Source organism: Pyxicephalus adspersus, chromosome 1 (assembly GCF_032062135.1).
Source record: "Pyxicephalus adspersus chromosome 1, UCB_Pads_2.0, whole genome shotgun sequence".
NCBI classification, from domain to species: Eukaryota; Metazoa; Chordata; class Amphibia; order Anura; family Pyxicephalidae; genus Pyxicephalus; species Pyxicephalus adspersus.
In genome coordinates this window covers 124,409,572-124,427,022 of record NC_092858.1, presented here as the reverse complement: position 1 = coordinate 124,427,022, position 17,451 = coordinate 124,409,572, and the positions used below count along the sequence as shown (strand labels likewise).

Sequence of the window (17,451 nt, the reverse complement as noted above, 5' to 3'; positions counted from 1 at the left end):
ACTTCTCTTGTATAAAGAAAAGCGTAAGTATGGGCATTTTACTTCTATTACAAACGTAAATCAGTTATTTCTTCCATTCTCTATAATAGGGTAGCAATATTGTTTGTTCTGAAAAAAATTAGTTTGTCTTAAACTCACTTTCTCTTGACAGCTTAGTCTGTGCAGTATTAAGGAGGAAAATATAATGTGAAACAAAGGAATTTATACTAGGTAGTTATTACAGGTATTAAAGAAGAATTATAGTTCCACGGGGATAGGCAGACACATTCACCATTTAGTGCCAGAGAACAGTACAGCTCCAGTGTAATATCCGGGTTCCAACATTGAAGGCTGCTGTTCTTACCACAGAACCGTTTATAATCTGTAAATGGCGAGTAACTGGGTAAGGAGAGAAGGTGGAATATTAGTGGTGAGTTATTTTATGAGAGCTGTGACATGGCATAGAAGCTGCTATTGCTGAACTTTTTCTAAACAATATTCCTAAATATAAAGCTCAGGCTTTAGTAGTTTTAATCACAAATCCAAAGCAAGCAAGCATGCAGCTAAATGCATGTTATTAGCTGAACACAAATTTCCTACTTTTTTATTTTGGTCAGTGATTCAGAAAGTATTAAAGACAGACAGACCAACTAGCCATTTTAGGTGCCTTTATAACCATGTTATCCTCTGTAGACCTCTACCCATAAATAATAGTAGTCTGGTATTAGCAGCCCTCCATCCTTTTTGGTCTCCATGATATTTTCTGATAAATTCTGGTTTATTTTCCCTGTTTATCACATTATATAAAAAGGATGATCAAACCCATAAGCCAGAAAGCTTAGAAAAAAATGTAGGTAATACCACCATCCTTATACTGCGAATCCTTCAAAACCATGAGATTGTTACTTTTTCCAGCCTTTCATCTCAACTTTTATCATGTAATTTGGGTAGATTCTGGTTCCTAAAATGGGTCTCCTGTTTGTATTCTCTTGCAGAATCATTGCACATTTCTGTACTTTTTATTAGAGTATCTTCAATACCTTATGGCTTAGAGCACACGTTAAAGTGAACCTAAACTAAAATTTAAAACATTACCTTTTTTTTTGAGGGGGGAGGGGGTTTAAAACTCTTCTTTTAATAAAACAAAAAGGTGAAGCCAATCCCCATTCTGTCTTGATCACTGAAGAACCTTCTGGGATACATATGACATGGATCCTGGGAGGCTTCTGGCTGCTCCTTCTGCGCATACCCGTTTTTGGGAATGCGCAGAAGCTTTTTCTTCAATGGGAAACAAAAGTGCAGATCGCACGCATAATTTAATTTTGTTTCCCTTGTTTTAATTTTGTCTATGGTGATGAAGATGAATTAAGAAATGTGCCTCTATATCTTTTTTGAATAATCTAAACGGCTAAGAAGATACCTTATATCATCTAGAAATTCTTTATCAGGGATGTGGAGAAAATCACCTACTCCCTCTGCAGAGCCCTGCATTGCACATTAATACCTGCAATAGCACACACTATGGGATTGATATATTAAAGCTCTTAAAGACTGGAGAACATAGACTATCATGGGATCTGGGTGATCCTGTAAATCTTGAATGGATTTCTTAAAATAAATTGCTATTGGCATATAATTTTTAATCCTGGGCCAGATCAATTTAGGTTTTCAGGATCACCCAGCTTTAATAAATAAGTCCAAATTTGTTTGTGTCACCAGCATGGTACTGCATTTCCAGAAATAAACAGTAGATGGCATTTATACCATGCTAAGAATTCCGGTATGTCTGGTATTGGACAAGGTGGAAAGTACAGGGAATCATATCTAATAGCTTTGAGCCATCCAAATAAAAGAAACTCTATCCACCAATAAAGATACATGCATAAATGTTGACCATGAGATTTTGAGGTTGATCATTAAATTTGTAGAAACACCCCTTGTAGTCAAGACCGGTAAGATTATTTCTTTCCCATTACACAACCTAGTAAAGTCGTCAAACCTCTCACATGAATATCAATGTTTCTGGAGCTAGAGCTCTGTGGGTTTAAGGCAGGATTAAGATTTGTAGTGGAAAGAGAGATATTTAGAGAAGAAAAACACTGAATGAGAAAAAATGGTATAGGGTTTAACATTGTCAGTAGAGGGACAAAATGATATATATTTTTTCTTAGTGTGTCATTTTCTGTTAGGGCATGCAGACTGGCAGAGGTAATGGCGCTTCCCACACACCTGAGCTGTTCTTGTGGTTGGGACATTACATGTAGTATCCTACCTATGCTCAGTCATGGAGAATGGATGGGGTGGCAGTGAGCAGTTCAGTTCTGCCATATAGGAACCATTGCAGCAGTGGGCGCAGCCAAGTGGTTGGCAAGGTGCCATAAGCAGTGCTAAAAAATGTGGAATATCTGCTTGCATGTGTTTAATCTGCACTTTTAGCGGTATCATCAGCAAGACCAGATAAAAAAAGGTAATTTATATCAATATTTCTCTAAAAAAATAGTTACATGTGCCATCTTGTTTTCAGTGGAACCTTGACAACCCTTTTTCCACATATTTCTTCTGCAAAATTTACCTGTAATTTACCAGTATTTCTACAACAAAACTGAGAATTCTCTTTACTGTGAATGTTTTTTTACTGGATGCTGCAGGATCTTATAAATAATATCAAAATTTAAAAAATCCATGCAATAAACTTTTTTTTTATTGTACTGAATAAAGCTGTGGCTTTATGTAATCTGGGTCTCTGTGAATAAATCCTGATTACACCAGACCACAACTATCAAAATGAAATAAATGCAAATGTATTAAATTTATTTGGCAACTGTGGCCCCGTACATGTATGCCATGACATGGTACCAGACATCTTCTAGAAAAAAGAGAAATTCTATTGGGTAATTCTAGAAGATAAAGCCTTCTGTAATCTGTGAATAGGCTTTTGTGTTTCTAAATTATCACCAAGTCCCAAAAAAAATAGAGAAGAAAGTGAGAAATTCCGCTTTTTTACATTGTACTGAGACTACTAAATGAAAGATAATTGTACTGGATTGAGTCTGCCTTGCTGTAAAATAGATACCTGTCAATGTAAATTTAGATTGCAGAATTTTTAGCGTTTTATTGCATACAGGGGGACCTGTAGACACATGAACTAATTATACAGGTTGACTTTCAAAAATCCCGCAACCTCTGGACCTGAGGAGAGCCGGATTTTTGGTTATACTCTCCTCCACACACAGAACAGTCTTCCTCTCGCAGCAGCCGCAGAGATCTGGCACAGTTCCAGGGAGCAGGCAGCAGGGACGTCTCAGCGTGTATTTAGTGAAGCAAGCAAGACCTAACAGGTGTTTCTGCAGAACAGCGCCATCAAAACATAAGAGGCCAAACAGTGTACTACAGTCCCTGTATTGATAATGTGATCCGAAATTCATGCTGGAAAACTGAAGGAATCGGATTATCGATGGCCGGATTTTCGATTGTCAACCTGTACCTTCTTTCTGTTAGCAAAACCATTTTACATTACTAAACTCTCCTTCAAAGTCTAGATAGAGCACAGTGAAAACTAAAGTTGATAGGAAAGAAAGGAAGGCCAAAATTTTAGTTTAAACCAGGCAATTTCACACATTTCCATTAACAAAAAAAAAATATCCACCTCCCTATTTTTCCTATATCCTATTCCTATTATAGTTTACACACTGATCATTTGATTTTCATACAATATGTGTATTGGGTATGCAGAAGATAATTGTAAATAAACATTAGAAATATCCCTAATAAAGAATCATCTTCTAGTGTTAAGGGACAACTATAACCTCTCCTCTGTGTGGAATATATAACCTTGGCGAAAATGAAAAGGGGATCCAGAATTCTATGCTTGTTACTATAATGGGAGTAGAGGGGGAAATCCAATGAGGCACTTGTTCTGGTGTCCATTGTCAGAGATGAGTTTTAAAAAGTTCTATTCACTTCCAGTTGTGCCTTTGGGAGAAACTTGTCCAAACGGGACACAAACAATTAAAAAAAAAACACAAAAGTTCTTATTCCGGATTTGCCCTTAAATCATTTTGCAAACAATCCTCATAACGTGTTACAGTCCTAAAGCTGGCCATCATCATCAATCATCATCATCATCAGCCGGCCATCATCAACAAATGTTCCTGCATTGTAAGATGGCAAGTAATAAAAAAAATATATTTTAGTATATTGCACAGTACAAAGAAAATAACACACTCACAATGCGAAAGCACATACCAACCCATGCCAGCTGGGATATGACATGTCAACTAAAATGCACTGCACAATAGATTGCAAAGTGGACTATTTAATAAACATTTAGGAAGAAGTGGTAAAGCACTTACGTTTCGCACTTTTTCCGGCCCATTACAAATCCATGTAGGCAAACTACTGCAGAATAAAGTTAGAAAATAGTATTCTATACTCTTACATGAAAGTTCTGGAAAGCAGACCATACTGCATGCCTGGTTGGAATTTTGATCCTCTGCTTTAAATACCTTCTGAATCCCTGACAACATGTCACCATTATCTGGGCACTTGTTTCAGGGGTCTGACTGACAGTTGGCAAACCAAAAGGTCAGCTTTATAACCAGGCAATCTAAATTCTTGACAATGAGCTCAGAAATGGCAGCAATGGCATCTCTTAGAGATGGTCTACTTTAAGCAAATGCTCCAAGGTGGCAATCTTTTGATAGAAGATGTAGAAGAAACTTAAGGTCAAGCAAGTGCAAAAAGAGCTTCCAGCAATAATTTGTGGTACCAATGTAAAAATTTCTTGGGGTTCTGCTGCCACTTTGATGACAGGGTAATACCCTGAAACATGTTCGTAGTGGCATGATTATCAAATTCCTTCTATTTATACTGTAAGTCATCTATATTATCTTTTAGTGTGTATTGTGTACTTAAATGTTTTAAGCCTTTGTATTTTTACTTCTTTACATTTTTCTTTACTATTTAAGGCTCTTTGTATATGTTATACTTGAAGGGAAGGTGTAACTACCAATACGTGCAAATATTTTGGGCTGTGTTATGGTCACTATCATAGGCATCCAGGGTGTCGTTACATAACATTTGCATTACATACCATCTTTTAAAGATGTGAAATAAAAGGTTTTTAAATTACGCATATGATTAAATTTAAACTTATTACTATATATTACCTTAAAATTCCCCAAAATTATTTTTTTATTACTTCTTGTATTTTTACTTCTGCCAAGATCTGTAAGTTTTTATTGGTTATATAAAAATAGCATTTTGGCAAAATATGGCAACATTATCTATTTTATATAGAAAAATATATTGGTGCCTATTGGTTATGTTATTTTTTTTCCTATTCTCGTGAGCCACTACTGTGGGCTAGTAATGATAGTATAAATTAAAAAATAATGATATATATTTATGCAAAATATACAAGTGTTGAAGCTTTGCACTTAATCTCTCTAGCTGTAGTAGGGAATAAGTTTCATTGCATCTGCTCTTCTAGCAACTACTTTGAACCCTATGCTGGAAATAGACTCCTATCCTTTTAAAGTGTATAGATCACATTACAGCACAAGAAGAGTGCACACACTAGCAGTCTGACACTTCTACCCAGTACCAGCTAGACTATTCACTTATCCCTCTGCTGAGCTGTAAAGACCTGGCATCAAGATGTCAAGAGAATCAAGTAAGTTCTGTGTGTGGCCATGAGCTCAGTGCAAGCTGCAAACCCTTAGAATGCCAGCCACCATCTAGTGCAGTCTTAACCTGTGATTTTTGTTTTCAGTAACAGCCTCCAGACTGCATTGTCTGCAAGTGACATACACAAAATATAAATAGGCTGGCTAACTAGTCATAAAAACATGTTTTGGTTATAAATTCATTATTTATTATAAGGTTGTATCCTTGTGTTTTGTGAAAATGTGATGTGTGCTTATTCAACCGGTAGAAATGCTTGCTGTTCAGGAATCCTTATTTTACGGATTCAGAAACTGGGTGGTTTTCTATAGGCCAGAACAACAGACATGCCAATTATTCAGGTAAATAAAAATCCACAATTTCCTAAAATAAAATGACTCTTCTATTCCACAGGATTATTTTTTTTGTTTGCTTTTCGGTACAGATGTTCTGGTTTTATTGCTCACATAAGTTTGAACATCATTTTCATGTTTGTGCATTCCATTTAAAAAGACACCATAGATTTTCCAATATTGGTTCTAAAATATAGGAATAAACACTGGACTGAAAACTCCATTAGGAGCAAAGGTCCATGTAATTATAAGTTAATTATACATACTTTGCAAAGCAATGAAACAGTCTGCAATTTATAGAACTTAAAACAGTCTTATCAATATATATTTATATATATATATATATATATATATATATATATATATATATATATATATTTTTTTTTTTAGTGATTTGTTATACTTTAGCTCACCACATCCATCTTCACCCTCGCAGTGATGGTAAACCCGCAGTCTCGTGGGATATTTAGCTCATACAATATATCCCAGGCTGCAGTGTTAATTACTGTGACTGTTCTTCTGTACATGTCAGATAATAGGCACTGTATCATCAGGGGCCTTCCACAAATGTTCCTCCAAACTTGTGCATACACAGAACAAGATGGGAGTTCCAATGTTAACAGGAAAATGACACCCAACAGGGGCAAGACACCCAATCTTGCGCATGTAATTTTGGGTGCCATTGTTGATGTCACTGATGTAATTAAAAACCCAAATGGAGGAAAAAAGATTAAAATCAAGACATTTGCTGGCTGCAGTAACTATGTTTGTTAAATTTTTTTCAACAATGAAAAGTAAGTTCAAAAATAGGGTCCTCCTTAATGCAATAATAATGTGAAGCACAGAAACGCGTAGCACCCTGGTTTTATGTCACATAGGTCTGATTAGTTAGAGATTAGTTAGAGATGTTTTGTGACAGGTCAATGTGATTGACATTGTTCTTTGAGCTGTCTTGCTAAAAAGAGATAAAAACAGATCATCACCTACTAGTCATTTTAAATGACTAATATCTATTTGTAATATACAATTAGATTTGGGTATATTGCTTTAAAAGACGGACATTGTTTATAAAAGCTGAACTCCTTGTCTGCCGAGTTTTCTGCCCATTCAAAGTGATCAATCTCCTAACTGTGAGATCCATGGATCAAGATGTGGAAGTTCCTACAACTCCTTGATCCCTGTCTTATTTTTAGGGTGGTGCATTGCTAGCATCATCAGCCCTATCCTCTTCTGCTGGGTGTCCAGAGCCCCCTTCCCCCTGTAATATATTGGCTGCCTGTTCAACCCACGGCACCAATTATGTCCAGGTGGTCCGAAATAATGTATTCAGTATAGGAGTGTTGGAAGTGCTCACCACTCATCATCAACACTCGGAGACATGGGGGAAATGATTTTTCTACCAAGGAAGGGGGTTGGTAATAGAATGGGAGTAATGTGTCTATGCAACACACACCATAAGGGTAACTATCATTATAAAAAAAAAATCCAAATTCACACTTTTTTATTGGATTCAATTAGAAAATGTCCAAAGGCCAGAGTGCTAATCGCTGAGCCACTGTGCTGCCCCATGTATGTATGACTTCCAAACTTACAATGGTATAATAAGGTGAATCGTGAGTAAATGTATACAAGTGAGTAAAATGTAAACATTTTTAAAGTAAATGTATACAAGTGAGTAAAATGTAAACATTTTTAAAAAACCCAGATAAGTTAAAAGAGTAATTTTCTATTTAAATAGTACAATATAACATGCATATATAACACATTATATTTTAAATAGCAAAGTAAGCAAAAGAAAATTGCAAGAATAATGTTCTCCAGTTCTTTAAATTATATTTTTGTTGATGTGTATGTTTGGCACCTCCAAAAAAGTCCATAGTTTAAAACATTCACATTTTGCCATCTTTTCTCTTTAAAAATGCTGCAAGTACAGAAAAATGATCTATAAACAGAAAACTTTCACATGTGTTGTAGAGATGACGAAACAACGAGATATTCTGTAGTCCAATTAAAGAAGGATCGGGCACGACTAATAATAGAGCTTCAGAATAAGAGTTTGTTTAAATCAAAATTTTAATAAATAGTACAGAAAAGAGTCAGAATCATTCAGTGTAGATACCCCTTGTACATAATGATACCATATAATGGCCAGTAAAAGTCCTCAATCAAAAAACAAATGAAAAGCCGGTTTTGTTATCCTATCTTTTAATTGGCTATTCCTTTTTGTCCTGTTAATTTTGGCTGATGGTCTGCTTTAAATATTTACTCTATTACATTACACTTCCTGGCTGTGAATAAGAAATAAATATTTAGAGTGGTTATAAACTCCTAAGATAACATTATCCATTATCACACCTAGCAAGTCATCATATGATGAGCCCTTTTGAAACCATAGATAAAGGTTACAGGGCTTTTGCAATGCAAATTGATTTTCCTTACCAACTAGTTAAAAAAAGAAGCACCAGCATAATACAATATTATTTCTGCAAACAATGTCTGTTTTTAGGTTTTGTTGATAAGCGTAATATAAAACTCAAGGTTAAGGGCCATTTCAAATTTGTGACTGACTACAGCATTCCATCGCAGGTTCAACTGTGTTCCCATTCAACCCAATGAGAGCAATTGGAAACCAACTTGTGAACGTGTTTGCATGCAGCTGTGGCTACAGTTCAGTTGCAGTAGATTTTAGTACAGTTCCTGAAAGTAACGGGTGGCTTCTGGCCATGACCTTTCCAAGCACGTCAGCTGCACTCACCTCAATCAACCTTACTGTGTGCTTGACAGCACAGTAGATGAAGAGGGGCCAATAGGAGCAATTAATAGCTGCAAGTCTGAAAGTTTTTTTTTTTTTTAAGAATAGGGGTCTAAGGAAAAAATGACCTTGAGTGAAGTATAAGTAATGCATGGAACACTTGTTGCTTCTGCCAAATCAATAAGTTTATTCCATCTTCATAGTACAGCTGCCATTGTACTTCTGGCAGCTCCAAATTTGAGATAAGTGGTTACCTATCAAGGTTGCATTAGTGTAATTGTTACACCCTCCCTTCCCTTAGCCATTCAGAAAACAAGGAATGTCAAAAAAAGGTGCTTAGAACAAATGTTACTTTGCAATACTACAATTTACCAAAAGAATAATTAGATTATTGACACGATCAAGGCGGTTGTTATATGACATTTGTGATCATGCATATAGATAAATATAATTTCCTGCAATATTTATTCTATAAGATAGAAGAAGACCATATCTGTTGTCAGTCAAGTAGGATAATCCAAATAGGATAAGCTCACAATCTGCCATTTCCCCAAATATGTTACCTACAGCATTGAATTTGGTGTTAAAGAACATGACCTTTGTTTGTACACAGGGTGTCCTTGTGTTAGTGTGTTACTATTTATCACCTTATTATCTAGTCAGCCAAACTATAAGTTGTAAAGCCATTGGAAACAGTTTACCTAAGGTGTAGACTGATGATTGGCATGTTACAGGGCAATTGTTTGTTCAATATTTTGATTTAATCCCAAATTTTGTTAGTATGTGATGCTAAAGCTTAATAGGATTATTAACTTCCATTGCCCTCTCTTACTGCACAAAATCCTTCTCCACTTACCCCATCTCCCAGACACTGCAGATCAGTGTGAGCTTTTCAGTAACAGGCTCAGGACTGTCGGTCCAGGAAGCAGTGGGCAGAAATAGATGAGATCCGGTGCTGATTGACAAACTACAGCATTGTGCATCAGAGGTGAGGTAGTCATGATCCCTGCAACATTTTCTCATTGTAGTGCAGTGGGACTAGAAGAAAACGGTGCACATGTAACTAGTAGTAAGTAGTAGAGCATGTGTTTTTTGAATGGGAAGCCATATTTCTTCTTCAACAGGTAATAAAAATCTCATATGAAATCTGGAATTTCAGCAAAACATATATTATCCAAGAAACATATTTGAAAGTCTAAAGTTACATACAGATGCTAAATTTTTGATGCCAGTTATAAATGTTCATGATTATCTTGGGCAAAAACCTGGTGTTTGTACAGTTGTCCAACAATGTCAAATAATCTATCCTGCCAGATCAATAATGAGAAGTAAGAATGATTTTATTTCCAGTTCCGCGAAAGCAGGTAACACCTCCCATATTCCGTCCTCACTCTCCCTCTCTATAAAACAGAATGTTTCTGTCTATATAGTGGTTGTTCATAAAGCTTTTTTGACCTGGTTGTTGGGGGGTTCCAGAAACCTCAACATATTCTTCCTCTAACTAAAAGTGCAAAATGGTCTGAAGTCTAGTTGAGCTAGTTAAACATAAGCTAGGTAATGGATCACTTTTATTTACTAATCAATACAGTCTGGCAATAGCAGTACAAATAGTAGTTTAAAATGCCTCATAGCTCTTTCCATCCGAATCATGTAATAATATTACATAAAACATAAACATAAAACTTGTCCTCATTTTCCAATGCAATGTCAAAATTAAAAATAGAGTCTAATTGGATTATAGGCACCCGGCACACATAGAATATGTGCTGCATATGCTTTACGTTCCTTATTTTTATATTATTGTATTATATTATTAGTATTATTTAGTGTTCATTGTTTAACCATTGTTTTACTGAAAGCCATGGGGGGAAATAACCTGATCTGTTTCCCATATCATCAGTCATTTAGTGTTTACAAGTTTGTTATTAATCTGTAATAAATGTGGTATTCAACTCTGCAGACAATAAAGAAGAGATCCGTACATTAGCTGAGAAAGTGTTTGCAACTGAGGTCCTCAGTGATGATGCCAAGGAAGAACTATCCCCCTTTGATGTTGGGGAACACTGCCCCATAGTACAAGAAGAAATGAAACATCACATGGTTATGCAAGATACCAAGGAGGCTCACGATAAAAGGTAAAGAGGTGGGGTAGATTTTACAATATTTTGAAATTATTTTAACATCCTTTCCTGCCTTGTCTTGGTCTCAAAATAGTATACCAGCAAATGGGGTATTTTTCTTCCCCCACAGTCCAATATAGTAATACATTATGGGCCTGATTTAATAAAGCTTTCCAAGGCTCGAGAGGATATACTTTCAAAGTTAAACCTGGGTGATCCAGTAAACCTGGAAGAAGAAATCCTTTCCAGGTTTGCTGTATCACCCAGCTTCTTTGATGAAAGTGTATCTTCTCCAGCCTTGGAGAGCTTTAATAAATCGGGCCCAATATATCCTCACTGTCACATTGCAACCTATTTTATAATATTAACAGCCTTCATCCTCCAAATAAAATACAATCATAGAATCTGTAACTAAAATTTCAATCCAGCGAATGTATGACTTCAAATGGGCTTATTAATTATGGAACATGTTCCAACAGGTGTTTGAAAAACATGCAGGAAAATAGTAAACACAGTGAATAATATTTTGTAATGGAAAACATTATTGGACGAATAGATAAAGAACTTCTCAATAAATTGTAGTAGAAACATGTCTGAAGAGCCACAATCGGTCTTATAGTGAGACAACTGAAATGTGTTTGCTGAGACACAATCAGTATTGATGTGAGAAAATGGCCCCGATTTATTAAACCTCTCCAAGGCTGGACAGGATACACTTTCTTCAGTAATATTGGGTTATCCAGCAAACCTGGAATTGATTGCTTCTAAGTCATTTGCTATTTGCTAGCCAATGTTTTGAATCCTGGACCAGATCCATTCCAGGTTTGCTGGATTACCTAGTTTGACTAATGAAAACATATCTTCTCCAGCCTTTGAGAGCCCAGTCTGTCCACATTGATATAGTGAATATGATGGTAACATCAGTAAGAAGGTGTAGTAGTTTCAGTGTGGTTTTGCTTGAGTGAATATTAGTTTAGGTAAAAACATATTAGTACATTTACAGAAAATAAAAAAGTTCAGAGGCTAATTGATGTTGACAAGTGAGGCATAATATTCAGAATGCGTGAAATTGGTGGGTGTTTAAAAAGGTAATCAACACACACTGGGGCTGAATTAAAAGTAATGATTAGTTTGGGTGTTCGAATTTGGGTTGTCCTTATATTCGACCCGAATATGGCTGTTCGAATTGGGATAGACCCGACCCGAGAAACATGGGATTTGATGATAAAAATCACCTGTAGTGCCCTGTGTTGCTGGATGGAGTTTCTCTATCCAACAACACATAGTACAGCACTGCAGTAGCGAACGCTGTTGTTGTGCTGTGCTACTACTATGTATTCTTTGATAGAGTTTCTCTATCCAAGAATACAGGGCACTACAGGGGATGAATGGGTCCCCATTCATCATCTGTAGTGACCAGAGATCGTAGTGCAACTGTAGAGGTAATTCTGGTGTTAGAATTCAGGCATTTGATCACCCAGCAAATTTCTCACTGTTCGATCAAATAGCTGTTGAATCAAATAGTAGGATATTCGACCAACACTACTAATGATTCTATTTCTTGGCGGCAGATTTTACAAGATCATTATGTAGAGTAAAATACACACACTAAGACAAATGAAAGATGAATACACATTAACATACATATATACACACTAAGCACATATTCAGAAACACAACAAACTATACACAAATAAACACATTAACACACATACATATTCACACTACCACATACACACTAATACAACCTGGGTTAGAGGTATGATCAAAGAATTGGAAACTGCAGTTTATTGATTTTAATACAAAAAGATGCTACTAGTGCTCCAGAATTCTCTGATAGGATACAATGCTAGAGGTAAGGTGCTGGCCAGTACTTAAGAAAAAGGATTGAGAAATGCCTATATCAATCAATTAAAAAATGAGCAATGAGGAGGAAGGAGGTCCTGATTGACTGTGATGATCATTAGATAGCACTTATTCAAACTAAAAAAAAATCAAAAAAGAACACTCCCTCAAAAAAGAGGGGAACTCAGTGGAACACATTGGGCTCTATGTATACATTTTTTGCCTGTGGTTTGTAGATTTTAGGGTTAAATTGTCTCCAAAATGCCTGAGGATGTCTGGGGGACCCATAGGACAATGTCACAAAACAAAAAAAAATAAAATTTAGGTGGGAGGGTGATAATGGTTAAATGTGAGCTATTGCCAGTACTCACTTTTTGTATTAATTGCAAAGCCCCTAAACTTGGTATTATTACAAAAATTTATGTGGAGTCAGGGGGACCTATAGGAGCATTTTTCAAGGAAATCGTTTTTACCTAATGGTAACATCTATAACAACTGATTACAAATACATTTTAAACCTGGCAGGAGAGAGGGGTTGTCTTAATTTGCTCATTAGCATCCCAATGCTTTGATTCACAAGTATCAGTTAGTATTATCCCTTTAGGCCAGGGGTGTCAAACTCAAATACACAGTGGGCCAAAATTAAAAACTGAAACAAAGTCGCGGGCCAAACCTTTTCATATGGAAACAAAGAGGTTTTGCTTAACATTCAATCTGGAACAAGCCTATAATAGAGAAATAGCATGGCTACTACAATTTCCTGCGTTAATAAAACAGTCCAACGCATAGGCACACAGGCCGCAGGTCTATAGACGCCAGTGATGCCAGAAAATGGATTAGTGGAGCTATTTCAATGCAGCGGCGGGCCAGCTGCAATTTATAATTAGAATTCCTTTGGGGGCCAAAAAAATGTCTTTTGGGGGCCAGTTTGACACCCCTGCTTTAGGTATATAAACAGTAATTAATTCACAAATTTACCAATAAAAATCCATTCTATAATGGGTGGACACCTATGGCACAGTGGGCAAGAATGTAAAAACAAACATACAGTATTCTTCATATGACATGCTTGGGATGCTTGTATTTTTTTTTTTTTTTCTAATTATAACTAGACAGCAAAGCCTCTTTATTAGTGTTCATAAGGGACCCATTTCCAGACATGGAATCTGGATCAGCAGGAAAATATTTGGCAGTATACATGTCCCCTACCCCCTATTCCTGTTCAATCTATGTCCATATTTTTCCTCAACAGTGGGGTTTCTGAAATTTGAGGGACAGAGCCTCTTCCCTACATTCTGTTCGTTAAAATAGATGTAGAGGTTTATGGGAGAGGCTTATTGTGGGATCTGTATTCTGACCGAGGTAGGGGAATGAGTACAGGGGTACATTAAAGCACAGAGAAGCTTATAAGAAAAATTCTAAATTTTTCCCACCCATACTTGAACTACGATTTTCAGTAAATTAAAAAAATTGTTTTTATTTCTTATCTATTGAGACAGGAGTTCTTGCTTTAGTAACTGATGATCTGATGAACCCGGGTAACACAAGTTTGTCTAAGCGACACCTGGGTTCACCAGAGCACCCCACAAACATTGATTCATGGGCCAGTAATATGTAGTCCACCCGGCAATCTGAAAACAAATGTCTATGCCCACCTATTCCTATATTTTCGCTTTCTTAGTCCTAATAAATTACATCTCTTTGTAAAATAATTATATATTGATGTCTTATATCTCCTTTCAAGGAAAAAGCGTTTACAACGTCTGAAGACAATTGTTCACAAAGTCCCTGAGACAGAAGAGAAAAAATTGTCTGTAGCAGATGATTCTGAACCTCTCTATAAAACTGTGCCAGATTTCCAAAGGGTACAGATTACTGGAGACTTTGCATCTGGGGTAAGGAAAAAAACAAAAAACAAAATCCTTTTCAATTGTGTAGTTACATTAGAGTGCATGTTTTGCAGCATGTTATTGCAATGTACATAAATAAATCTATCCAAAGCCACTGGGGAGGCCTTTTGGAGGTACAGCAAGAAGAGCAGGTTTATCATTTATATATATATATATATATATATATACACAACGTTTAGTACATATATATATTGTCCTGTATATAGGTAACAATGTTTATGTGAGGATGATGAAATGATGAACAGGTTATACTTGGGGTTTTGCAACTATGACCAGAAGCAGTGTGAGTAAGTATTTGACTGGATGAAATCTACAGAAGATTATCATGTAGTGTCTGGAAGGGAGTGAATCTAAGACATGAGATATGAGTGAACCTGTCATGTTACAAGCAGTTACAAACATCAGCTATATTGGCATGTGTCAACAAAACTGAATGACTTAGATGAATGACCTTGAAATATTTCATAAGGACTCAAGCAGTAGACATCTGATGCTAATTCCTATCCTACGCTATGGATATGAGATGGCACACAAAATTACCAGCTGCAAAGTTTATAGTGTAATATAAAAAACAGATGAGATATCCTCATGGCTGAATGAGATTTAAGGCTCGATCCCACTACTGTGTTACTATGATGCACGGGTTTCTACACTATGTCCAGCAGAACACATGATATGCTTTGGTGCGCTGGGTTGCCATTCATTTTTAATGGCACCCTAAATGCATGTTACCAGCACACACTGCAGGGCAAAAGAGCCACATGCATCACATTTTTGTAATCTGTGTTATATATGGTACACGAACATACAGATAAACCAAAATTTACCCACAGTAAAAAATTTAAATACAAGTTAAAAATTATTTTGATTGTATAATAACTAATAGATTAATAAAAACAGTACACAAGAAAATGCTCAGGTAGATGTTAACAAGTTTGTATCATGCATATATAAAGTGTGCAGCTGCATCATCTGTTAGAAACAAGGAATTTTTTTTTACATTCTCAACATGTTTCACAGACAAACAGACACTTCCTCAGAAGAAAACAAGCTCTTAAACCAGACAACAAACAAAAATGTAAATTTATATCAAGTATCCCTTACCCCCAGAGATGGGCACAGGAGATGCTTTTTTGACTAATCATGATAAAAAATGTCTGCTTTTAAGCAGGACACTAAAAGTTTAAAATTGGACAAAGTTCACTGGAAGGTCAATAAATCTTAATGTGCAGGTTTTATAATTGTCCAAAACTTTTTTACTTCTCTAAAAAATGTGCACATATTTAGAAGCATTGTACATTTATATGTCTCTGCATGATTCAAAGTATATTTGTGATCATTTGGTGGAATTGCTCTACAACTGGAATGGTGACACCCTCTAGTGATAAAAGGCGAAAACACAGTTGAAGACACTTTTTGCTTTATAATCTTTCTGCTGAAAATGCTCTTAAGGTAAACCAGTTCTGAGAGAATATATAAAGACTAGGTGTGCATTGTGGACATTTTTGGAAATTTGACCTGGTATTAGAATATCTGATATTAATATCAGAATATATTATAATTGTATTATTTTCTTTAGAGAGCAGGGATCATAATTTATGATGTCATCATGAAACAAAGCATGGGGTAATGAATTTAATCAATATTTAGGATATGAAAATGGATACAAACTATATTTTTGGTTTTACGGCCAACTGCACATAGAGCATGCAAAACTTCATATTTACAGCACAGAGTCCATATACTGTAAAAAAAACTTTCTATCCAGTTTGCATACAGCTGTTTTTAAGCCTTCTATGGTTTCAATAGTTAAAGACATGAAAATTATGTCTTTTATGAAGAAGAACGTAGAAAAATTTGCCACAAAACTTTCTACACTAATATATTGAAGTGTATATAGGAGTATATAAGTAGCAATCTTATAGTAAAGCTATTTCTAGCACACACGTGGATATTTGTTATCAACAGTCTCATGGATCTGCACACTATCCCCTTCTTTTCCTCTGTATTGATCCATCAATGTCTTCTATGGATCTACTGGCCAATTAGGAGTCATATGAAAGGCAGGACCAACTACCGACTTTCATAGGAAAGTCATTGCTAGTGCACCTGGGACTCCAGGTGCTTCCAAGGCATTTCCAAAGAACATAAAGACTATGTGAAGACTTGGGAAATGTATATTATTGCTTACACAGTGATTGATTTTAAAGACAGTTCCTCCAAAACGGCTAATAACTTTGTTTGAGCTGGAAATAGCATAAGTGATATAAGGAAGTTAGATTAACAAATACATTTTACTGTACCTATATATACGCCTATAATTTTTAAATTATTTACCATTTTTTTCTTTAAAATTAGGAATACTCCTCTAAATGTAAATATTTGTTTTGGTTTGTATTACAGGTGACAGTTGATGATTTTGAGATGGCTGGAAAAGGTCTGTTTCGGGCATTAACCATAAGGGAAAAATATATGCACGCATCTTTCCAGTGATACCCAAGAACAGTAGCTCAGTATCTCCGAGACATAGAAGGTAAAACCTGGAAAGAAGAAGATGAGATCTATCCAGGTAAGACATGCAAAGGGTATAAACATATATAGAAAACACTTGTAGACAACAGTTCAAAAACAAGCACTGGAATCTTAATGCTTTCCAGCAAAGACAGATAGTCCACCTAATTTGCCTTAAACAAGGTTTTTTGTAAATCACACTTTCCATTTTGGATAAGATGCATTTTAATCTAAACTACCTAAATTCAAACTTTTATGCCAGGTGTGAATCTGAGGCTCCTGTACAGGCGTCTAATATATTGATGGTAAAAAGAATG

General features: G+C 35.8%; 1 protein-coding gene across 1 annotated transcript in view; it reads left to right on the top strand.

Moving 5' to 3' along the window:
- The first annotated feature begins 5,585 nt into the window (after positions 1-5,585).
- Positions 5,586-17,451, top strand: part of AMPD1 (adenosine monophosphate deaminase 1) — a 35,373-nt gene continuing 23,507 nt past the window's right edge. Inside the window, 4 exon segments of the mRNA XM_072426153.1 lie at positions 5,586-5,653; positions 10,709-10,883; positions 14,458-14,608; positions 17,027-17,192. Of these exon segments, the coding sequence (XP_072282254.1) occupies positions 5,638-5,653; positions 10,709-10,883; positions 14,458-14,608; positions 17,027-17,192 (508 nt within the window). The 5' untranslated portion in view covers positions 5,586-5,637.